This window comes from Sprattus sprattus, assembly GCF_963457725.1.
Source record: "Sprattus sprattus genome assembly, chromosome: 4".
In the NCBI taxonomy this organism is placed as follows: Eukaryota; Metazoa; Chordata; class Actinopteri; order Clupeiformes; family Clupeidae; genus Sprattus; species Sprattus sprattus.
This window is the reverse complement of record NC_137923.1, coordinates 2,406,229-2,432,273: the sequence shown is the minus strand read 5'-3', so window position 1 is coordinate 2,432,273 and position 26,045 is coordinate 2,406,229. Positions and strand designations below refer to the sequence as shown.

Genomic DNA, 26,045 nt, shown 5'->3' with positions numbered 1-26,045 from the left:
CGCTCGGAAGGTTGATGAGACCTTCAGCACACACCCCTGCCCTGTGATACCCGCCACGTGCTTCTGCCTCTTTAAAGCATTAAATAAATAAAATAAAGCTAAGCAAGATGCTGCGAACTGCAGTGACCTCTGTACTGCAGAAGCCCAACGATAAACAAAATGACATCAGCATTTACAATGAACACAATGAAAACTTTTTCTTTTTTCAGTAAAGAGTGAACTGAATGTAATTTAGAGCTTTGTCAAGTCTGGATGTTCATTAGCCATTCCATTTCATGTAGTTCATGGCAGGACTGTGTGTCGGCTGATTATGCCTCGTGCCGGTGATGCACACACACAGAGACAGGGACATAGATGGGATGGGGCAGCTGCCATCTTACATGCTTTGGGCTGTGGCTCTGTTACTGTGACATGGGCGTTATTGGGAATGTCATCATCTGCCGCAGAACCACACATCCGCAATCAATTTTAAAAGCAATCCCCCAACTGCTCCCTCTCCAAATGCAGTGGTTAACCCAGAGGTCTGTTATAGGTTACCCTAATTAACAGGGATTCTCCGTCAGCCTGTATGAGCCACAGACGAACCCAATTATCAACACAGCAGCAGAGCAGACATCTCAGTGACAGTGGAAAAAGGTCTGGCTTTTATGGAAAAAAAACTTTATTTTCATAAAATCAACATATCCTCATATGAACTGTAAACTGCTCACAATTAAGTTTCACACTTCCAAAATACATTTAAAAAAAAAAAAAACAATAATAATGGACATCATGGATATTACTGTAATAACGTGTCTTTATAAATATTTGGTACAAAATCTGACAAGGTAGAAAGCAAAGTAGTACACAGAGTTTCCCCAAGTCACTGCGAACAAAGCACTGGATCATAGAACCACAAAGCAACCGTGATCTACCACATACTCCCATTACTGTAACATTACTTTACCTCAAAGCCTACACTCGCAGTGTCATAAAACGCATAAGCACACACACACACACACACTTCTCCAAGCATGGGACTGGGGCTAAAAGCAACCTGTAGCCAGTTAACATCTGCCCCATGAGAAGAAATGAAATGTCCTGGGGGTGTTTCACTAAACACAGATAAATGCCATCTCAAGTTTCAGCTCCTGGTGGCACAACCAATGAAAGCATCGAGGGTGTGTAAATCCACCTTTCGACTTCAAAGTATAATACTCTGGATAAGTTCACTAAAACAAACATTTTCACAAATTGATTTTTTTGATAGGCTATCTCACCTGTGGCATTGTGTAGTGCTTATAGTGCTAAGTGTGGGTTCACTGAAATAAACATAAGCACACGTAAGACTTCTCACCACCATTTGGGGTTGAAACAAAAAGAAAGGTCCTCCGATGACAGCACACAGGAGATCAAACCATGTACGTGTACTGAACATCATTGGACGTAAATTTCGACTCAACATCTTTTGAGCGTTGCATGAGATCTGTCACAAAAAAAGTCCACACACCATCAAAGCTGAGAAACATTCATCGAGTATAACTTGGTCCTCATGTTTCCACTCAAAGGATGAAGTAATGCTGACGTAGCACCTTCTCATAATTAACGACGAAAGACGTTCAGAAGAAGAGAAAGGACTGTTTATCCGCCTGTAAAATCATGTCTGTGACAGCACGAGAAATCTGCACCAAGTTAAAGACATTCCCCAATACTTTAATCGTTGTTTGAAGATAATACTGTATTTGACTTCCTAAAAATGGATATTTTGAAGAAGTGGACCGATGTCAACCTGTATCACTGGGCAATATCCCTCCAATAGATGCAGTGTGTCTATTGGTAGAGACTGCAAAATAATGTGAGGAGCACAAGAGTTTTTTATAAGGAAAGTTTTTTCTCCTTTGATCCCCTTCATAAGGGAAGTCCACTTTCTCTTCAGTGTCTGCCTGGCACAACAATTAGAAACAAACTGGGCTGCATGATGCCACTCCCTGCCCCTCACAGAGAGAGAAAGAGAGAGGGAGAAAGAGAGAAAGAGAGAGAGACAGAGAGAGAGAGAGAGAGAGAGAGAGAGAGAGAGAGAGAGAGAGAGAGAGAGAGAGAGAGAGAGAGAGAGAGAGAAAGAGACATATTCAGCACAAGTCACATAAAGGAGGGAGATCAGAAAGGGCACTTTTGTTTTAAAGAAAAATACAACAACAACAAAACGAAAAAAAACTCAGGCTGCATATTCCACTCTCCTTCACAGAAACACAGGTTCTGTTTTTTTGTTTCCATTTGATTCGTTTTCCTTCTTATTTCTCAGTGAGCGCTCTGGGTGTCTCAGGAGTCCCTGTCGCTGTCCCCGCCCCCGTACATGTCGGCGAGCTTGCGGAAGCGCGGCCCCCACTCACTGAGGTAGTTGTAGTCCTGCTCCCTCCCCTCGCCCTCCGAGGACGCCGAGCCCAGGGAGCTGAGCGACTCGGCCACCGAGCCGGTGCCCTCGTAGGCGTAGGTGGCCAGCGAGTCGTACGGGGGCGCCGTGGGGTTGCAGTCGTTATCCAGCACCCGCTGGTTGATGAAGTCCCGCACGTCGGCGTTGTCCCGCGTTGGCGGCATGCCCTGCGCTGCTGTGCCCGCGCTCCTTCTCAGTGGCGGCGGCGGGTAGAGCGTCTCGGATGGCATGATGTCCCGCCGCTGCTTGCCGCCCTCCTCCATCACCTCCGGGTGGCGCAGGGCGCCGATGTCGAAGGCCTGCGTGTCCTCCTCTCCGCCGCCCTCGTCGTTGTAGCTCACCACGTTGTCGCGCACGTCCTCCTTGGAGATGATCAGAGGCTCCTTCTTCTTCTGGCGCTTCATGGCGGCGAAGAGCACCACGATCACTGCAGGGGGAGCACAGGAGACACACCACACAGATATCAGACGTGCAGAGGTGACAACACAGGGAAGGCGGTGGAAATGGAGAGGGGCGATTGGGGGGATGATGGAAGAATACACAGACAGACAGAAAGATAGATAGAAAGATAAATAGATAGATAGCTATATATATATATATATATATATATATATAGATAGATAGATAGATAGATAGATAGATAGATAGAAGACAGCCAGATAGATAGATAGATAGACAGAAGACAGAAAGATAGATAGACAATAGACAGACAGACAGGCAGACAGATAGACATTCTTATCCATGCACACTGATTCTTTTTAGAAACATTTTTAGGCAAAGCTATCTATTTGCAACCCAGGTAACCCACGCATTTTCATCAGTCGATCGAAAGACTGGCAAGAGAACAACAACAAACAAACAACTGGCAAGAGAACAAGGGAAATGAATGCTGTGTATGAAAGCGGTCCCTGTGTGACAGGCTGTTTGATGTGCGCGCCCGGCTCCCTTCCTGTATGTGGCGCTACCCCCCGCAGTGGGGCGCTTCACACGTGCCCTGAGCCCCAGCGCTAACGACACCACCGTGTCTGGCTGCCTGCACTGGCCTTTCCTTCAGGAGAAAAAAAGGGGCTTGTGCTCGTTACACATCAATTACCTCCAGGAACACATGCATTAGCACAATGTGAACACGCGCATTAACTTTCATGGTCCTGACACATAGGCCTGATACGAGGCCAATAATACGCCGCACTAATTGCATCATTCCTCACTGCAATGATTCACACCTTCCTGTCACAATCAAATATTCATTAGTCAAACCATTGTGACTACGGAAACGACCCGAGACCTTTTCATAGATTGTATCACCAGCTATGCGGCTTGTATGATTAAAACATAAATGTTTGTACAGGCTGGGGCACAAAATGTCACTGCGGAAAAGAAAAACGCTCTAAAAGATGGAGAGCTGGTGCTGGAAATCCACTGAACCGCACAGATGTAGAGACTTCAGGAGCATTTTTCAGTAAAGCAAGTGCTTGATGAAAACAGATACAGGTAAACAGCAGCTGCCATGACCTTTAGCGCACCCCCCCTTCAGCTCGCCGCAGGCTAGGGCGAGACAGATGGAGAGATGCGCTCTGGAGGCAGGGGTGGTGCTGATGCTGGCCACACTTACGGAGAAGGATGATGACGCACAGCAGGATGGCCACGAGAGCGCCGGTGCTGAGACCGGCGGCGCCAGACAGGGCCTCGGTGTTGCACATTTCCATGTTGCCCTCAAGGTCGCACGTGCACACCCGCACCGTGAGCGTGCCCGTGCTGCTCTGCATGGGGTAGTCGCCGTCGGAGATGACCACGGCGAGACTGAAAGAGCTTTGCTGTAGCCGCCGGTAGCCGCTGCGGCGGGCGAAGATGGACGCCGTGTTATCTGAAAAAGCAGGAGTTTTAAAAAACGTTAGCGAAGATCTTGTAAATGTTTGCTGGGCTGATCTATAATCAGACCTGTGTATTTGTGGATTTTAAAGAGTGCTCAGCTAAAGAAAAAACAAGGGCAAAACATGTTAAAAACAAATGTTTTTAATTTGCTCAGCTCTCCTAAAGCCTAAGAAACATGCTGCCTCCACAAAGGCAGTGAATATAAACATCTGGTTGGGGTCAGAAATTTGTTCCGTTTTAACTTAACAGCCCAATAATATTCAGTATTGCCCACAATGACACAAAATTACATATTCAGCGAAGTGTGGCCCTTAAAAAAATAAAAAAAATGCTATGGAGAGACTGGGCATCGGGGGGGGATGAGCTCAGGCAGGGACTACCTTGGTTGTCTTTCAGAGTGAAGTTGGGTCTCACTAAACTCTCTGGGGCCAGTGTGAAGAAGAACCGATGACCACCTCCAGGATCATCAGCATCCACCGCCGTGATGGTCTGAATTTTCTGCAAGAGAAAAGCCACAGGACAATCAATTCAAAAGGCCCAATTCACTTTTGTGTCTTTGAATGATACTGAAGAAGGACATGGTTGGTAAATGACAGTCAAGACTAGGTAAAATCCATTCATCTGGCGGGCAAAAGAAGTAATTTAAAACTGGGTTGCACTCGAATTTGAAAGTGCCACAATTCAGGAGCATTTCACGCATGACGAATTCAACAGACACTTTCCTGCTCTCATATGCTGCACTTATTAAAGCAGCCTAATAACTTTAACCTCTACCCCACATGAGTGGGAACAGTAGAGATTGAGTTAAAAATTAGACTTTCCATCCATGAGAGTAATGAGAGAGAAGACACAATTAACTGGAAAAAGCTTCCTCTTGTGTGAGACACGTAAAGTCCACCTTTCCATTTACCACTTCAAAAGTTCTAAAATAAAGGCTAATCATCGCAAAGCTGATTTGTGGGTCTCTATGAGGAGAGAAGCAAACAGTGAGCCAGCCTATTTAACGAATGACTTTCTCAACCTCACTTCAACATGTAGGACTGTTCATTAGGGAGAACATAATTAGCTTATTAATTACTTTTGGGTGCCACATGTAGTAAACAATGCCAGAGAAAGGACTTGGATGTCAACAACAAAAGCAGCCTCATACTAAATGGTGGCTCATGACTGAGATGAAAAATTAAACAGCCTGTCCAAAAGCCAACATTCTGTGCTGCCCCCCCCCCCACACACACACACCAGTACCCAAGTAAACAGCTTTGAAAGGCATTTGGAGTTATGGCAGGGCTGAAATATGTGCTCTGTGTTTAACTCCAGCTACCAGGGGCGTGGGTGCTTTGAGCAGTATGGCATGGCATTAAAAAGGCCGGCTGTGGAAAGTGCAAGTGGGCGGCTGGGATGAGATGTACAATGATGGACAATAGGCCAGGGACGAAGGCCACGGCAGCTGGAGTGTTATCAGAAAGTGGGTTTGGATGGCTGACAACCACTGTCATCCCTCTTGACAGACTGTCTTGACAAGCGAAGGTCTGCAAGGCCAATTCATGGAAGGCGGGCCCCAGGAGGAGGTGAGGGGGGGGGGATCCTCATCGCCATTTCCTATCTACCTGTGCATCTCTGTGTGGGTGTTATTTTAACGGCCAGTGGCGGAGGGCAAAACCTGATCGGAGTGGGGTTTTAATGGACACGTCTAGTTCCTCCTGATCCGACCACAGATACGGTTTAATTCCCCCCCTCTGTGACTGACACGGCTAGCTGAGTGCTGTCAGAGTGCGGCGCAGTGACGGGACTGAGTAAAACGTACCTGGCCGGACTTTGCATTTTCACAGACGAACGTCTCGTAGAATGAGGCCAGGGTGGGAGCGTTGTCGTTGACATCCAAGACACGGATGAACACTGGAACACGACTCGTTTTCCCTGGATTGTCTGGAGAAAGACAAGGACTGCTGTTAGATCAAATATGCTTGCGTGTGTTTTTTCTGTAATTGCCAAGCACTGTATTACTGTATAACTCTAACAACTAAGCCCATTGAAGAAGCAAACTGTAGATTTCTCCTATTCCCAGCAAAAGCTTAATTAAATTCATGTGATATCTGACAGCACTTTCCCCACAATTAGCGGGATGTCAATAGAGGAGACACTCCAGTCTCATTGACTGCCTCAGACTCAGACACTTATAGTAAAAATCCGCAATCAAGACATGATGTGCCTGTTATCTGCATACCCAAGACGTGTCAGTGCTGACACACTGTGTGTAGTAGGAGAGACACTGGGGGAAAGTACTAGAGGAAGGGGATGACTTTCAAAGTGGCTAGCTTTTAGCACCATGTCTAACTGTAACTTTATTAATAATTTCTTGTCATCACTGATGAAAAAATATCACCAAATAAATGCAGCATACAAAAGCATACAAACAAAAATAGTGGTTAACTCTCACTTGTGATTTAATCTCACAGGATGCTTCGCCTCACTGGACTAGGTTTGCTTTACATTATAGAGACACTCACTGAACTCAGTGGCAACAACAGAGATGTTGTGCCAGGCCGATTCCTCCCGGTCAAGAGGCCTCAGTAGGTATACCGACCCGTTCCCTGAATGCACATTAAAAAGCCGATCTGGATCTGTGCGTCGATCAATGGCGTATCTGAAAAAAAACGAAGTTACCCCCCGATTACTCATTGGACATTTACAGAACACACATTGTCACATTAATAAGTCTGCTGAATAGACAGCAACAAAGGAGGCGCTGTGACAAAACACATAGGGCATTAAAGACGGCTGGAAACCAGACAGCTCCTTTCTGTCCTTTGTAGCTGGCTGTCAATCCCCTTTCTCTCATTCTCTCTTTTTCTCTCTCTCTCTCTCTGTCTCTCTCTCTCTATCTCTTGCTTTCACACACATGCAATCATTCACAGGGATTGTTCAATTTCCTAATTGGCCTCCTGGTGTTTGGAGAGCGGCAGTGTTAGTTGTTCTGCCTCTGATGACTCTGGTAATTACATGCCCCAAGGTCCTGTTCCCAGTCAGAAGAGGGACCTCTAATTGCCCTCCTTCCCTCGTCCCCTATTTACCCTGCCACTCCTGGGGGAGAGGCAGCGATGGGATGAGATGGAGAGGCACGCAAATCAGCTTGATCTTCAGCGAGAACGGGACTCTGATAATGTGCTCATTTGCTTTGATAATGGCTATCTATTACAATTACCTGCATGAGAAGTGCCTGTGGGGGGAGCGGAGGACGCGGGTATTAAAAGAGTGAGCGAGCTAGTCGAGCGTTCTTCATTTGTATTCGTCAATAGGTTTAGAGGATGCTCCCAATGAGGTCCATAAAGATTACGAGGCATGTCTGCTTCATTATTTTAATTGCAATGTCTTCAGAATGAATGTGTGTGTGTGTGTGTGTGTGTGTGTGTAGCCTATAATGTGTGTGTGTGTGTACATATATATGTATGTATGTATGTATGTATGTATGTATGTATGTATGTATGCATGCATGCGTATGTATGTATGTATGTATGTATGTATGTATGTATGTATGTATGTATGTATGTATGTATGTATGCATGCATGCGTATGTATGTATGTAGGCATGTACAGTATGTATGTATGTATGTATGTATGTATGTATGTATGTATGTATGTATGTATGTATGTATGCATGCATGCGTATGTATGTATGTATGTATGTATGTATGTATGTATGTATGTACAGTATGTATGTATGTATGTATGTATGTATGTATGTATGTATGTATGTATGAATGTATGTATGTATGTATGTATGTATGTATGTATGTATGTATGTATGCATGCATGCTTATGTATGTATGTATGTATGTATGTATGAATGTATGTATGTATGTATGTATGTATGTATGTATGTACGTATGTACGTATGTACGTATGTACGTATGTACGGATGTACGGATGTACGGATGTGTGTGTGTGTGTGTGTGTGTGTGTGTGTGTGTGTGTGTGTGTGTGTATGTGTGTATGTGTGTATGTGTGTATGTATGTATGTATGTATGTATGTATGTATGTATGTATGTATGTATGTATGTATGTATGTATGTATGTATGTATGTATGTATGTATGTGTGTGTGTGTGTGTGTGTGTGTGTGTGTGTATGTATGTATGTATGTATGTATGTATGTATGTATGTATGTATGTATGTATGTATGTATGTATGTATGTATGTGTGTATAAGGGAGATAAAGAGAAGAAGTTGGACACTGAAATATGAGGCTGACCTGACAGGGCTGTGTTGGATGTCAGGGTCCATGGCACTGACGGAGCCAGCGGCTGAGCCCACAGCGGCGTTCTCCTTCATCTCCATGATGTAGGTGAAGCGCTCGAACACTGGCGGCTCGTCCACGTCCTCTACGCTGACGCGCACGGTGGCCGTGCTCACAGACGGCAAGCGCAGGTCCACCAGAGGTCGTGGATTCTGCACCTGGATCTTCAGGTCATAGGATTTCTTCTTCTCGTAATCAAGGGGCTACAACCAAAAAAGGACAAACACAACACGACCACGGTGTAAGCTTGCGTTTAACAGTGTTGGGAGTAGCGCGTTACTAAGTAATAGGCATGTTGCCCTGTTGTTTAAAAAAATATGTTTATTGTGTTTGACTGTTAGGTACTGTTCATATTCATTACATTAGACGCAGATATAAAAGTAACTTAAAAGTTACTTTCCCTAGTAACTAATTACTTTTGATATACAGTAACTGGGAATTAATTCAATTACCTTTAAAAGAAGTAACTAGTAACTGCAACTAAGTACTCATTTTCAGTAACTTGCCCAACACTGGCGTTTACACACAACAACCCTGCTCAGCGAAAGGAACGAGAGAGGAGGCCTCTACTGTGCCTCATTAGGATACTAGTCATAAATAAAAAAATGAATGAAAAGATCTGACATGGTATTGATGCTGCAAAATAACACAGGCTCAGAAACCCCAGGGGAAGTTCACCTTTTTAACAGTGAGGACCCCTTCTTGGGTGACCCTGTCGGTTGTGACATCAAACATATCCTGTCCGTCTCCACCGGTGATGCTGTAGTCCATCTCAGCGTTTATGCCAATATCGGCATCCACCGCCTTAATCCTGCCAATAGGAGTGCCTGTCTCTGTGGACTCCTGGGTACTGAACGAATAGATACCTGCGGACGGAGACAAGCACACAGACACATAAGCTCTTGCTGCGAGGGGGGGGTGGGGGCAGACACCAGGGGGGCGGCTGATATTAGAGGATGCTTCACTAGTTTCCATAACTTCACACAGATTTGCCAGCTGTAATATTAGAGAAAGGGCTTAAAGGCATCAAGCCCCTAATGCCTGCATCCAGGGGACTGAACTGCCATGCTTTATTTTGTTACTGCTGCTCCGGAGCGGAAGCTGCCGAAATGGAGGGAATTAAAGAGCTGAGTCCCTCTCCTCAGTCTGAATCGGGATTATCACACCGACCTTCTGCACTTTGCGAAGCTTATTGTGCCATTTCTGTTTGGAATCATTTCACTTCATTTCATTTCGGCTGGCACCACTGAATTTCAGCATCGCAGGTTCAGATATGTGCTCACGACTATTTCTACAAACATAACAGCGCATAACAATGGAAGTTCTTACTTTTGATGAACCGAGGAGGGTTGTCATTCACATCAGTGAGCGTAATGTTGACTATAGTGCTTCCTGTGAGGCCTCCCCTAGAGCCACCCATGTCCTTGGCCTCGATCACCACCTGGTAGTGCTCCCGCTGTTCCCTGTCCATGTCAGAGGGCCCAAGGGCTGTCCTGATGATGCCTGAAGGGAAAAACAAAACAAGCGAAAGCTATAATATTTACTTCAACTTATACTTCAACGCTGGCATATCCCCCTACATCAGAAGAGATGAGAGCTCTTGTAGAAAGGGACAGTCACAATTCCATGTGAGCTGAGGCTCCGTAGTTGCTTATTTTTTATTTCTATTATATTTTTAAGATCTGTTTTTGGGCTTTTTGCCTTTTATCAGTTAGGACAGTGAAGGTAAGAACAGGAAATAAGATGGAGAGAAGAGGTGGGGAGGGGGCTCGGGAAATGACCGCGGGTCGGATTCGAACCCGTGTCCCTGTTGGCGTTCAAGCCCCGTAGTGACTTCTTGAGGACAATACATAGGGCACACAGTCAGCTTGTTTCTGATAGATATCAGTAGCCAATCGAAAGATAGCTGTCAGCACAAGTAAATACAGGTGGCGGGTAATGTGCTGCAAGGTGAGACGACTGAATGTACAGTTGCGTCTTGGATGACACGACTCAACCAAAACAAAACACCAGTGTATGCTGAATGTCTGCCATGTTCAATCACCAGTGTATGGTTGCCTAACATGGAGGTATACATATTTTAGCACTGAGGCCAGCAACACCGCAACTAGTTGGTCTAGTACCATTTCACATCCGTCCTTCAATCCACAGAGTAACCCTGGAGCAGATATTTCTTTTGAATGGCACAAATGTTTCCAGATCACCCACTGTGGCTGATAAACATACACACACACACACACACACACACACACACACACACACACACACTAACACACACACACACACACACACACAGAGAGAGCTTTTATGCAGTCTCGAGCTCTTAGGATTTCATGTCCTCTGGTGTGATACAGACATCACCACCCATGTTGCATCTGGGATAAACCATATCAGTGTTAAGCTGCCTGGTAATCTGCATGGGGGGCTTTTGTGTTTCCCTCTCTCTCTTGTTTAAACAAAGACCTCAATGGGAGATGTTCCAGAGTGCACATTAGGAATGATTAAATTCACTAGCTGTTATTATTATTATTTTATATTTTTTTTACTAGGGCAAAAAAAAAAAAAAAAAAACTGAGCCTGGAAGATAATGGCAGCTTTAGGCCGACTATGACTTGCCCTCTTCACCCTGGTTATTTCCACAGTTGACTGAAGGGAATGAAATGACACTGACCTGTGGATGGCTCGACTGAGAAATATGGGTGACCCTGACTGATGCTGTACACCAGCTTCGCCGCCATTCCGAACATCTCATCGTCTGCGTCCTCGGCTATTACCTGGGTCACCGATGTGCCTGTGAGAAGCAAAACAAAAAGGGTGAGCGTGTTTCGTGGCTTTTCTAAAACGCCCTCCCCAGGACCAAGACAAACAACGTGAACCATCTTTGACCAAAGTGTTTGCTTTTCATCCATCTTACTTCTTTGAGTAGATATTACCTGTACTAAAATATTTAAACATGCTATCAGCCAAAGACATTTTTTTTTAGACACCAGGCTGTTTATTCTCTCCATCAACTACAGTTCAGAAAAGAGGGTGCCCGATGTTCTGACCTCACATATTAAAGTCGGCACTAAGCTGTGTTTACCGGCATTTGACCTCTCAGGAACGGTGGCGGTGTAGACCTCCTTGGGGAACGTTGGCTCGTTGTCGTTGATGTCGTGAACTTTCACGATGAATTCTGTCTCTGGCTCCAGCGGGTAGCCGGTTTGCCTGTTCACAGCCTGGGCTTTCAGCAAGTAGCTGGGCTTGGACTCACGGTCCAGACTCCGCGTCACGTGCAGGTCACCCGAGTTCTCGTTGATGACGAAAATGGTCCCCGCTCCTTCCCCGCTGAGCACGTATCTCACTTTCCCATCCTCCCTATCCGCGTCTGAGTGTAGCTGTTGATAAAAAGAAGAAGGTGACATTCACACGTGTCTTCAAAGAGGCAGTAAGGTAGGAAACATGGAATGCGCTCCCATACTTCTCATGTTCATGTCACACCCAGCAGAAACACATTTTTGCTGAATGCCATTCACAGGTGCTAAATGAGAAGCCAGGTGATAAAAAAAAGTAATTTCCTATTAAAGTAATGTTGACTTGATTGATTGCATGTTGCGCTACGACAAAAGGCAGGATGTTCAAGGCAACTGATTTTGATTGCTTATGAGGATCAAATGTACACATAATGACAAAAAGGCTTTCCTCACTTACATTTGCAAGCATTTCCTGTTTCCCCAAAAATAAGGATTAATTAACTTCCTCTACCACATTGACACCTAAAAAGGAACTACATTCACACCATTGGTATTTCTGATAAACGAAGAGGAAAAAGATCACAAGCGTGCCTGTGATAAAAAAGAAAAATCTTGTAATTGCTCAAATTCCTGCACATCACAGCTCCTCAAGGGTAAATACTCACTGATGGGTGATGGACTGTTGTGTTACTATTCAGACACACAAATAATGGCAGCTTTTCACACTGTGTTTAAAAAATATTTCATTGAAAGACTCTCGATAACCATCTGTCAGTGTGTTGCAGCAAAAGTCAAACTCAAAAGCTTTTCTATATAAATAAATGAACACTCTGAAGACAGACAGCTGTGATCACGAGCCAAGCCACATCGCTGTGTCCTGAATAGGAATTTCTCTTTCATTTGTTTTTGATGCTGATTCGAACTGAAAGAGAACTTGGGATTTTTCTTCCTTCCCTTTCTTCGCTACTCTCTTCTTTCGTCTCTCTGCCTGGGAGAACTACTACACACCACATCCACAGTCTTGCTGTACCCATGGTTATTATCCTTCAACTCTTTTTTTTTGTAAAGATTTAAGAGTAGATTAACGCACAGTTGTCAGGTATCCAGCAGATTTCCCAACATGTCTGGCTCGTCTCTGCCGACTGAGAGCATTAATATAATTGATCTGGATCCAAACGCTCGGATTCTCATCTGGAGGTCGGCAGTAAAATGCTACATTTACTCTATAACATTTATTGAAGTACCTAATAAATTGCACTCTACTTGCAACAGTTTTTTGAGTGTGAGAGAGGGGGCTTCTCATCTGTTACTGAAGTATATATTTAATGGCAAAAGTTACTTTAACATTTTTTAAATGAGGTTATATATGCACCACTGCTCTTCACACCTGTTAAAGGTTCTGCTAGGCCTCTAAAGGATTCTTACACTGCGAGTCACACCCTTTTGTCAAGTCACACTGAAGTCACACCTTACATGACTGCCAATCAGAGATCAAGCACATCTAGGTAAAAGACAGCATGAAACCCTCATGAAGGCCAAATTCACTGTAAACCGTACCTTTCCTATATAGAGGTTGTCCGCTCCAGTGTACTCCTCCTGCAAAAAGAACTGGTTCCACATCCAGCCACGTTTGGCTCGCCTGAGAGGCACTCCATGTTTTGATTTGTGTCGGTCCATTTCCTTCCCTGCTGCTCCTCCAGAGCCTCGGAATAAGACCATGGCTTCCTCGCCCAGGGATGCCAAGGCCCACAGCAAGAGCACGGGGTAAGTCCTCATTTTGAGTGGAGTTAGCACACAGCTGCCTGGGGGATCTTATCTGTTGAGGCTGTTGATCTTTGGCAAGCTCATAGTTCGACAGATGAGTTGCTAGGTTTGGTGTACCTATGGGAAGAATGAACAAAAGACATCGAGGGTTGGCTTTTAATAGGGAGATAATACCACAACAAGTCCCATTCCATTCCTGCTAGTCTGGAAGAGGTTTAGTTTTTGTGGGTGTGAAATTGTGGGTGTTGTATTCTGTGTTGTGCTCCACTGCGTTTGCGTTGAAGGTAGTAATGAATTAGTTGCACGGGCTCATCAGAAGGTGTTTAGGATTCAGTCTGTTCAGGCATCCATTGGGTCCTAGAACCTCATTGTGTTTTCTTTTTAGCATACAGTATGTTCCCCTCAAGATTTAGTTTTCCGAATTCAACCACCCCCTCTGGATAACCGCCATGTGATATGTAATGAGCCTGTAATGTGTATTGTGGCAATAGAGCTGGTAATTGTCCTCATTTCCTTCTCTTAGGACCGGGAATGGAGAGGCACACTACAAAAGGCTTTAGCATTTGAAAGAATTTATGAAAATGAGGCTGCCTTTCATTTCCTCTGAAATTAACCGCACACACACACACACACACACATCACAGACTGTGGGATTGCAGGGTACCATGTGACCTATTTAAGTGGGTTGGAGACACACATGGCAAAAACAAGATGGGAGCAGCGGCAGCGGTTACATTCAACCCATTCACCTTAGTGCAGAATGAGTGAAGAAGGTAGAAAGATGAGGTAGAAAGGCATGAAACATACAAAATGGCACACACACATGTGAAATCAAGGCCAGACATCTTGCAATAAAATCATGCACAGCTGCTCCAAAGCTTCTCTCCTCCTCAAAAAGGGACTGTACCTGTTAAACCCACATCTGCCTTCCCACCTCTGAAATAGATTATTTGTCTGCTAGAAAGAAGATTCTGACAGAATAATCAGTGATTCTGATTCACTTGAAAATGAACTTCTAGAGATAATGAAACATATCTATGAATACATCCTCACACACCGGCTGTAAGCAACACTAGTCTAAGTGATTGCCTCTGCTGTCACTACAGAAAGGGAGTTCATTTCGAAACAATTCTGCAGGCTACAGTGCACCCTTCTGTTCTGACAAGCAAGACTACCATTAAATTCAGGGATGTTATTAAAACAGCAACAGCGCATATGCTCTTTAAAACCGAATACATAGCACAATACTGGGAAATACAAATCCACATCAACTGCTCTGCTGCTGTGAAAATATTAAGGGGAGTGATCAAACCGATGATTCATAGTTCACGATCATAATTACTTGCAGGACATTACTGTGGCAAGGCTGCCTTGATTTGAAGTGAAAAACACTGAAAAGGAAACACAGTTTCCGTAACTCTTGGTAATCAGACATCAGCTGCACCTCCTGCTTCCACATCTGTCTCCATGCCTCCATGTCTTCCAGCAACAGCCTGGCCTTGCTCCCTTTGCCTCTTCCCCAAGCGGCAAATTGCAAATGTGATTGCTGATAGAGGTAGGGGAAGGGGGGGTGGGTGGGTGGGCTTTGGGGCAAGGGCATGGTTATGTTTTTTTTTTTTCTCTCTCTCTCTCTCTCTCTCTCTCTCATTCCTTGCATCACATTGAAAAAAATGCCTGTGGTTTTCATGATTAACAGTGTTGCTGGTGACATTTGCATGTATTCTTTCATCAGTGTGAAAATGCCAGAGGTCGACATTGCCTGCGTGACAGCAGCAGTGGATGATGTGGGGGAGAGTCACTGATTTTAAGCCACTGCGGAACAACCAGCCATGGTGAGCTGACTCAAAAACATCTCTTTGATTCACACAAGCCACGATCACAAAACTGTCAGGCTTGCCCCCTTATAGTGCAAGCCATTCACTTCCATTAGGTCGAGCCTTATGAATTGACCTTAATTGCATATGATAACGGTAGACACTGGGGCGTATTGATTTGCTGTCACATCAATGAGCCTGAAAGCACCACGTGGGTTTACAAGTATGTTCAAAGGGTGCATGGAAGCATACATCTAATCGTCTTAAGTGTTCTTTACAGCTTTCAGGAGGCCAGTCCCTTGTTCATCGACAGCTTACACCATCCGAGATCACTAGGACATTTTTTTTCACAGCAAGTTGACCTGGAGGATCTCCTGACAGAGTCGTGCAGAGGGGGAAGTCGACTGAAAATGAAGTCGCTTTGTCACACGGTGTGTCAGAGGGGATAAGCGGAGTTTTGGGCCGCGAAATGTCTGCTAGTTCATTTGCGAGTCCGCCCGCTGTGTGAGAGAAGTCAGGGGGCGGGCTGCATGATCCCCCGCTGCCCACACGCATAGTGATAAATAAAAAAATAAAAATATAAATAAATAAAAAAAACTCAGTGTGACACAGGGATTTCATGCTACGATGTGCCTGTGATGTCTGAATAATTCCCCAAAAATAATTCCACAACGAAATGTCACTCCATGTAAAATGCTTTGATTTTTTTTGCCGTGGGGGAGCTCTGTATGAAACAACCACCTTTCATCTGCGAGTCCTCAAGACATTTGACAGGGGCAATGTTTGTTTATCTGACCTTAAAGTGTTTGTTTCTGGTACTTGAGAGGATATGGCCGACGAGGCGTAGGCACAGAAGACAGAGCTTTGAGCTTTCCAATGAAAAGCTCCATATTTTGTCGCAGCCTCCGCAAACACAAAGAGTGACAAATTAACTAGAGCGGCCTCTCTTCTTCATCTCACAATGAAACACTGTTATTTTCAGAGGACCCAGCCTAGCATCTTGTCTGTCCTTGGAACTACACTTGTTCTCTTGCCTTGTTTTGTTTCTTTTTTGCCTCAAAGACACAGTCCCCTTTTCGGGCACGGAGGGACTGGAGACTGAGGGGATAAAGGAGAAAGGGAGCAGGAGGAGGTGGAGGGGAGCAGTGGGGGGGGGGGGGGGGGGGGGGAGAAGGGTGACGCAAGCTGACAGGCGGTAGGAGGACGTGGAGCGGAGACACCTGTGGAGGACATGGGGAGTGTGGTAGGTGGGTGGTGTGGGGAGGAAGGAGGTGTGTGTGCGTGTGTGTGTGTGTGTGTGTGTGTGTGTGTGTGTGTGTGTGTGTGTGTGCGTGTGTGCGTGTGTGTGTGTGTGTGTGTGTGCGTGTGTGTATGTGCTCAGCATGGGCTCTGCTGAATGCCCCCTCGACACACCACAGACAGCCATGGCAGTCCTTATAAATCCCAAGGGAGCAATTAGGAGTGAGAGAAGGAGAATGTCAGCCACAGGCCGTAGAGAGAGGGAAAGAGAGAAAGAGAGAGAGAGAGAGGGTGAGATAGAGAAGGGGAGAGGAGAAGGGAAGGGTGACAGGTAACAAGTCGTGCCGCTGGAAAAGCACAGGCGAGCTGGGAAGCTAATATGAGCCGGTGTCACAGACATGCGTCCCCCTCAGGCGCTTAATGAAGAAGGTGGTCAGAAAACCCTCCATTAACTGAAAACGACTGGACCAAATGCACTCTGACATGAACACAATTATCTCTGTGTTTCCCCCCCACCCATTTCAGTCAGATCAAGGGCAACTTCATTTCATGGAGAGAGCTTCATAATATACTGTATACTAACCACATTAGGTGTTCATTCTTTTTCTTGAATATTTACTTTATACTGTCATACATTTTACTTTTATTCCAAAGTATTTGGAAATACCTCCAGTGCTAACAAGCACTCAATAGGCTGAAATCCCCACGAGCAGATAACATTTCATTCTGCTGACAGGCCTCTCAGCCAGGCAGGCAAGTGAGGCTTTTGCAAAGGGCTTGACGATTAGATGAGCGCAAATTACATTTAGGGGGCGAAGTCCAGGAGACCTAGGATCTTTTTGCCTCCACTGAGAGCTTCTGATAGCAAATCAGCCTACTCAGTGTCATTCCTTAGGGGTTAGTGGGTGATCAATAGGCATTGATCTGTCTGTGGAGGTGGGGTGGGGGAAAAGAAGTGACTGTCTAGACGGCACATTTTGAAAGGGTGCCGTGGTATCACTTTGATTGAAACCTTCTTGACCTGGCTGATAGCCTAAATTGATTTATTTGCCTAATTCTAAATAGGTGTTTCGTCCTAATTGTTGTTCCGCTAGCTGAACAAGCCTGCCAGCAACACCTTAACAGTCACTTAAGGCCATGTTGCTGCTGCACTGTCTCACTTGAGTTAAGGTGTGTAAAAACCACATTGAGCAAACACTAGCCTTTCCAGCATGTTAGCATAATGGTGTCTGTGGAAGACTGTCACACCATGGGACATAATCCCAGGCCTGTCGCACGAGAGCGTAACCCCACTACAACCCAGCCCACCCCACCCCCATCCTTCCCTACCACCAGCACCACTGTAATCTTCTCAGCAACATGTGTGCCTTAATCTGAACAGGAAGAGATAATGGCTTCAAATGTTCGCGTTCTTCTTCTGTTTGTTCATTCCATCTTTCTTTCTCTCTCTCTCTCTCTCTCTCTCTCTCTCTCTCTCTCTCTCTCTCTCTCTCTCTCTCGTTTATGTCAATCTCTCATTTGGTCCCCCTATTGCTGAATGGACTGGGTATTGTGCCTCAACACAATTATTGTCAGGGAGTGTTGCCCACACCAGATGGGACCTCTTAATTATGTAACGGAGGAGGAGGCCAATGTGTGATCTGGAAACAATGTTGTGACTGCGATTCCATTTTAGCAACTTCCAATCTGACAATGTGATGAGCGAAACGGGTCACAACTCCACTAACATGTCTACTAAATCCACTCCATTAAATTCTGATATCAATGCTGAAACATACATTCATCCAAGAACCAACAGACACTTGAATCAATGGATTCTAATCCTGCCAATCCTCAGTAGGTACTGAGTGCACGGCGTTAGCTTTAGCACCTGGGACATGGACTGCTGCTGACTCTCAGGCTACTAACCTGTGGGTGGCTGTGTATGTCTGTCTGTCTGTGTTTCTGTTAGGGAATAAGGGTGAGACAGCTTCCTCTTTAACCGCATGTCTGATTTCATGGGGTGTTTGTTTGTGCCTTTACTCCTGCAAAGAGAGGTAGGAGGTGGAGAGGGAGGGAGGGGAGGCCGTGAGAACAGCAGCTTTACGGTTGCTGTGCAAAGACCACAGCAGGAGCCTACAGGTCACTGCCTTCCCCTCCACATTGTAATACACTCTTGGAATGCAGTCATCTATTGCAATGCAAATGCCCGTGTGTCTGGCTCTGAGTTACTGCGTGTGTGTATGTGTGTGTGTCTGTGAGTGTGTTTATGTGTGTATGTCTGTGAGTGTGTGTATGGGCCATTCTACCGAATTGGTGCAAAGTCAGGTCGGAAATATTTTGATTTTTTTTATGTTTTATTCCCAAAACTTTGTCCGTATGTATATTGTACCATATCTAAAGTACACTTATCTAGTAAAAGAACAGTCAATTTTTATATTGTATTTTCAGAATGTGTTGGAATGTTTTTCCTCTTCCAAAAATTGTCACTACCGAAACATCACATTTACTATAGTAAAAAAGTATTATTATTGACCTGTTCAGATTGTGTTTCCTTCCCTTCTCTGAAGAGTATTTTTACAAATATTTCTTGAAGGTTTTCACAATGAAATCCATAAAAATGAATTTTTTATCAAATTTTCAAGTTCAATTTATACAATTCATCAAAATCTAAGTGCAATATTTCTTTGTAAAATGCAAAATACTGATCATATTGATTCCAGAGTTGTTAATTGATGAAATTGAACATACATTAATCCAATCAGTATCATAACATTTTAGTTGATTACTCAATATACTTAATTTTTTACAAAACATCCTGTGTTTCGGTAGTGCTGCACTGTTTCGGTAGTGACATCCAGTGTTTCGGTAGTGACTGCACTGTTGGATGGATGTTCATTTCTCTCCCAAAATCTTCCAAAAGGTGCTCTGGGCCGCCCTTTAGTCCACACAACACATTTATTTAAAAATGATGGGATTGAACTACTTACCATTTCATTTTGTCACTACTGAAATCATCAGGTCACTACCATATGTTTCGGTAGTGACTGTTTCGGTAGTGACAATTCTAGCTAACTTTAAGCATAAATAAAGAATTCTAACAAGCACACGGCATGCAAACACATCTTTGAAGAGGTGAACACACATACAAACATAAGATTTTCCATGAAACCCCAAAAGGTTTACTTAATTGAAGAAAACATGCGTTTCGGTAGTGACAATTCTTAAGGTTACACGTCGATTTTCAGACTTTGGAACACATTTATATGAAAACTATGGGATTTAGCTACTTACCATTCAACCATGAGGGTCAGAGATGCAGTGTCACTGCATGGTCAAAAATGCAGAGTCGTGGCTAAAACACAGGCTCAGCCAATGGACTAAAACTCTTGTGTTTCGGTAGTGACATGAAAACTAGGGACATGATTTTTTGAGTATAGAAAATTGATTTAAAAATTAAACCCACAATAAATCTAAATATTCCAAGTTCTGTTTCAACCCAATCATAAAGATCTTTGAAATTAAATCATTGAAAAAAATCTAAAAAAATTGAAAAGTGTTATTTAAAGGCATTGAAATTTAGATGTCAGGGTTGGGGACAGCTACTTCTCAATAGAAAGTACCCTATAAATGATGATTTTGTATATATTTAGCTTATCACTATCTCATGAAATGCATTGGGTTTATATAGACCATAACATTTTCTAATTAAATATCTATGCCTAAATACCTAATTGTTTTGTAAATAGTTTTTATTGTTGAGGGACTGCATATTACACGAATTCGGTAGAATGGCCCGTATATGTGTGTGTGTGTGTGTGTGTGTGTGTGTTTGTTGTTGTTGCTCTGGTCCCTGCTTTTCCATACCACTACAACAAACATAAATAAAAAACACAAAGTTATAAGCCAAATGGAGCTGTTGAAACTGTCAGAGTCACCCTGACCGCATATCACTGCTAATAGTTCATTTTTATGTGTCTAGCACAACTAGACAGCTTGACAGTACCATTAACTTGTCTCCAGAATTATTACCACTTGCATATTTGGGGTTCTTAGTTCGGTAATCTTGACATGTTCAGGACTGACGGGGCCCCTCACTATTTAAGCCCTGTGATTCGTGGTCAGGATTTGAATGTTTCTACTTAAGCTGAGACACCCTCAATGTGTCAGAACTCATCTGATTCTATACCTCTGACCATGTTTGCTTAAAACCTTAATATTGGAGGATTTTTACATCAAGATAACAACGCTTTCACTCTGAAAGGTCAAACTAAACCATCTGGATAGGATTCACAACACAATCTGACATTTCATTTTCTTTTGTTAACTGGTCCTGTGATTCAATCTCCATTATGTACAAAAGAGGATATGGCTGATCTTGACATTCACTGACACTGACAAACACAAGAAAAATATGGAAATGGCCCAATCCTTAGGCTAAACAAAAACACACTATATCACGGCCAAGAGAAACTGGACTTCAGGGAGTGCTTCAGTGTCAGTAGGCCACCAAGGCTGCGGCAGAGATGTTTTCATAAGAGCGACTCCTTTTCTTCGTCTCTTCTCCCTCCCACACATGTGATCATCATTACACAGCAGTGCTACCCATCTAGAGGGCAGAGCAGACCCTTGCTGGCCTTACCTTTTCAAATTATCCCATTGTTAGCTTGTTAGCATTCCATATTATGAAACCCACATTTGTGCATCCTTAACCCTGGTTGTGACCTGCTCTACTGAATCATGTAGAAAAGCTTTAAACATTGCATGTAATTCTCTGTGGCCAGGCTTTGTGATCTTTCACTCAGGCAGAGACACAGAAACAGCCTTAAGGCAGAAGATTTGCCCATGGCTCATGGGCTAAAATGAAGTAACATCTTTCAACATTTCTGATGAGGATAAGGAGGAGTATTGCAATTTCACTTATAAAGTCTATCTTACTACCCTGGTGTGCCCTTGTATGGTAAGTAAAGGACTTTGGGAGGTGGCCCCTGGAAAGGCCTCTAATATCACAAGATGATTGTATAACAACATGCGAAGGCTCAGTGGCCGTGTTTCATATATTTTACCAAATGATTACTTCTCACCTGGTTAACAAAACAATCACAATTCAGACTTCTTCTGGGGTAGTAAGACTTATTAAATGTGATAAACCTCCCATTTATCTCAATTTTGATATGCTTATTTAATTAGAAATAACACCCTCTGCGCGGGGTCTCACTTACTCTACACACCTTCATTACAAGCGTTTGCAGCAGCTTGGCAATACTGTTTAAGAACGCAAAGTGTGAATATGGTGAAGAAGTGCAAGTTCTGTCATGTATTACATTTATAATGTCCCTATGTTACATTAAATTAACTCAATTTAGGACAGCACATACTTACTAGTCACTGTAAAGTGCAGTTACAAAAACATCTGTGTACAATAAGATCAGTATCCCAATATCCAGGAAACCCAGTATCTTACAGTAGACTACACAGAAATTGCTAGCCCAAAAGTTAAGGGTTCTGTCAGTATAAATCTTGAGTAATCTGTGTTTTTCTTTGGGAATTACAGATTTAATACAGTTGAGTAGGTTATGGTTACCATTCTGATTCTCCATTTTTCATAAATAGATTAGGATGTATCAGTAAACACTGGAAGCCCTCTTGTGAATGAAAGAAAACATGTCATATCCCTTCACTAAGAGCAGAATTCAAACGCAACAGGACTTAGGACCAATGTCAGAGGCCATACACTGGATTGACCTAGGGAGTTGAGGGTCATTGCAATTAAGCAGTAGAGCAGGTCACATTTATCTGACCTATGTCAGCTGGTTACTGAATAAATCCTAACTCAAACGTCCCCCCTTAACATTCTTGATACGTTTAGCTGAGAACAGAGTGGATCATCAGCTGGCTTCCTTTTCATTTTTAAACATTGAATTAAATTATCGAAAAATACAGAAAGGGCTCATTACATGACAAGAGGAACAAAACAAGTGAATAGTACAGCCATTAGTGCACCTCTTCTATTCCTCAGTCAATCTGAATCATATTTCATTTGCTGTGTTAGTGTGAAAACATCATTTGTCATTCAGTGCAAACTTTATATAATCTTGGGTTGGATTAACTTTGCCACAGATAATCATCCTGAAATCATGCCTGAAAATCTACTAATACCCCACCAGTAAATACACTACCATAAACCAAACCTTCTTGAGTAAGATCTAATTGCATCCATCCAGTTATCACAGTAATCCCTCTCTCTCCCGTCTTGCTGTACTAACATGCCGTTCCATTGCCCATTGTTGCTTAGGTGTAAGAGAACATTGACCTAATTACCATACAAAGTTCGTTAGGATACCATGTGTCCTTTGCATTCACTCTGGCCTACATTGGGTTAATAACTCCACACAGAGAGATCAGGGTAAAAAACACAGATTAAATCATGACAAATTGTAGACTCTATATTTAATGACTATACGCGTATCCAAAGATACCGTCTACTGCTGTTCCCGTGTACAGAATCAGAATGCATTAACGTATTTCATTTCCACTTCAATTCCACTTAACTGTCGAAATAATTGAATGCCTTCAAGTGCTTACAAAAATACTACTTTTCACAGTTCCTTCTGAAAGGTAGTTCCAGCGGTGATGACAAAAGTGGAGCGAGCGCAAGTTAAATAATTAATTCTAAAGTTACCCTCTCTCCCTCCTTTTTTAAGTCCATTCGTCAGTGGACTAGTGGTATGAGAAAATAAAGTATTCCATACTAAGAAAGACTAATCATTATTTAATATTATTCCATGATTACAGTTCACCTTTAAACTCTCGCGGACACAGGTGGGTTGTTGGGGTGGAGGCACTGTCAAACACAAACGCACAATATGCCATCCCCGAGCATGCGGTGTGTCAAACCAATAATGCGGCGGGACGTAGGCTGAAAGATGTCTATTAAAACGAAGTGACAATAAGAAGGGTAACCTATACATTTAATTTTAACTCGCATAACACTGCCTAGACTAAATGGAGCCCAAATGCATAGACAATGCAGAACCTACAGTTGGCTATATGCAGGAGACGTCATATCAGTCAAAATATCAGTCAAGAAGAATCTTTTCTCCTCAAAACTCTCCAAAGCATAAAATAGTTTAAAACAGTGGACGGCAGTTTACATGGCGATCTTTTCGCCCCCAAAAAGTCATGATATTACGTTCATTTTGTGGTTTTGATTCGAAACATTGAAACATTGTAAAGCATTTCAACATTTAAAAGCATTTAAAATCCATTGCGACGGAACAAATACCACTGCACATTCTCCAAAAGTTAATAAAACAGACACTCACCACCGTTATTAGGGATAGTAGGCTCGCAGAAAGTCCGAGCGCGGATGTGTATCCGTTGAATGTTGCACAAATACTGAATCCTAGCGGGCTGCTTTCCCCCTCTCCCCTCCCACGGCATCACTCCTCATTGAAGGCTTCTGAAGTCGAACAGACAGTGCTTCTGATTGGCTGTCATTCGTCTCTCCCTGTAACCGAAGGGTGTCATTAACGGAATTAACTGAGGTGGTCACGTTCAGAGGGGTACAGGGGTCGTTGTTTACTTGTTGTTTAATTTATATTCCTGCGCTATCACCTGACTGTTTATGTGCGAAATATGTATGAGAATACCATCCAGCATACTAGTTGATGCATTTAGCACTTCAAGTATAGCAAATAACTGTTTTGAGATTTGTTATTAGTGACAATTAATTGTTTCAAGTCATCCCTTAATTGAAAAAAAAAAAAAAAATCAAGATTCAAATAGCCTATATTATTAAATGATCCCTTAATTAAACATCTTAATTGAATATAAAATGTTCTGAAACATGTCTCCATACTCAGGTTTCCTCCACTCACCATACTGAGTGGAAGATCCCTCTCATGGTAAACTAAGTGGAATTTGAATGCACATTCGTCCACTGGTTGATGATTACAAGATTCACCACTAGTCAGTAATTGATGGCCCCAATGGTGGAGTCAGTACAGTCTAGTCGTCTCACTCACCTCTGGGGTCCTTGCAGACTTCTTTGATAGAAAATAATCAGCTGGTCTCCCACCTCAATTTAGTTAATCTTTGACTGAAGAAAGGCTTCCCCCTGCTGACCTCAACACAAATTCCGTCAGCCAAATTAACATTCCAGTGTGTTGACAGCCATTTTAATCACTTAGCTGTTTAGATGGAGCCTAAATGAGCTTGTGATTAACTGACGTGTTGTGTGTGACTAGGGTGCAGTAGTATTTAGTGTGTGACAAACTTTCACAAGGGCTAATAGTGTGCTGGTGGTAGCGTGAGTCAGTGGGTCATGTCTGGCCGCATCAGATATATAAAAATAATCTACCCATTGTACAGCTGACATTTAAGTGCATATTCCTAGCAGAGACATTTTAAGGACTTCAGTCCTAGGCTGCTAATGGCCACGCACATCTGATTTAAGTAAATATTATTGAAGCATAAATACCAAATACAGCCAAGCTCAGCCCTGCGAAAGCTGTTTGGAGGCACATACTCATACTGACAATAGTGCTTGTAAAAAGCGTGTGCTGAGTGGCAGATGACAGTCGGCCACACGGTGGATGTGTTGTGTTCGAGTCTAACATGACCTAAATGTTGTATCTGACATGGCTGATGCACATCCCGCTTCGCTGCTGATGAGGCAGAAATTCTCGCTCAGCTCAGCATGAGCAAATTCAGAAAAGCTCAAAACGCACGGGGAAAAAAAACATCAGAATTTGACCGCAGTGCATAGTGGCACGTCAACACACAGACAGACATGGGGTAGTAAACAGCACTAACAATGTCACAGGGGTTGACACACAGATGATTGACCAGCAGGAAAATAGGTTCCCATAAACATCTGAATTGCCATAGTGATGGCATCAGTGTTTACTGATACGAAAAGGGAAAAGAGAGATAGTCTAACACAACCATTGATGGTGGCAATGTAATAATAATTCAGAATTTTGTATAGGCCAGCTATTTCTATTATTGTTTTGCAGAGGCTTATCTAAGCCCTTGTCTTAAAAGGGATTACTGTGGTGAAGTGATGAAAACCATAAACATTCAGTGGCGTGTTGTGATGAGGGGTGTCGAGGAAGGAGGCCACACTCTTCATATATCAGGGAAACAGCCAAACTATACACAGCACTGAATGTATCCTGTAGTGGAAAATACTTCTGAAAGCGTAGTTGTCAAGTATGACCATGTTAGTAAAATAAACTTGATAACCGTGAAGTTGTTATGGATGGAGCAGCACTTACAGAAATGCAGTCAGCGGGTCTATGAAGGAAACTTTTGAATTGCTATGAGATAAACTGTTTTCAATGTTTTTGTAAAAATGGCTTTTTTTTTGCTAATCCAGGTCTGCCAATGTGAATATTTTAGAGGATTCGCCAAAGCTTAGGACAGCAAACGATAATC

The 26,045-nt window shown here is 43.3% G+C and overlaps 1 protein-coding gene across 1 annotated transcript; it reads right to left on the bottom strand.

Annotated features, from left to right (window-relative positions):
- Nucleotides 1-1,418: 1,418 nt before the first annotated feature.
- cdh6 (cadherin 6) lies at nt 1,419-24,026 on the bottom strand. The gene is made up of 12 exons (XM_080837267.1): nt 23,930-24,026; nt 13,366-13,689; nt 11,658-11,952; nt 11,247-11,366; nt 9,905-10,078; nt 9,254-9,441; nt 8,531-8,778; nt 6,790-6,926; nt 6,087-6,208; nt 4,663-4,780; nt 4,023-4,274; nt 1,419-2,837 (listed from the first exon to the last, which is right to left on the bottom strand). The coding sequence occupies exons 2-12, from the start codon at nt 13,582-13,584 to the stop codon at nt 2,299-2,301; spliced, it is 2,412 nt and encodes an 803-aa protein (XP_080693393.1). The 5' UTR covers nt 13,585-13,689; nt 23,930-24,026; the 3' UTR covers nt 1,419-2,298.
- Between the last annotated feature and the right edge of the window lie 2,019 nt (nt 24,027-26,045).

Bases quoted from the DNA above. Each gene is read 5' to 3' on its own strand.
- cdh6 (XM_080837267.1), bottom strand. From the start codon at position 13,584: ATGAGGACTTACCCCGTGCTCTTGCTGTGGGCCTTGGCATCCCTGGGC. The intron at 6,209-6,789 runs GTGAGTGTCTCT...GTCTTTCTCCAG, and splicing joins TGTTGTTGCCACTGAGTTCA to ACAATCCAGGGAAAACGAGT. The intron at 2,838-4,022 runs GTAAGTGTGGCC...CTCCCCCTGCAG, and splicing joins GTGCGTCATCATCCTTCTCC to TGATCGTGGTGCTCTTCGCC.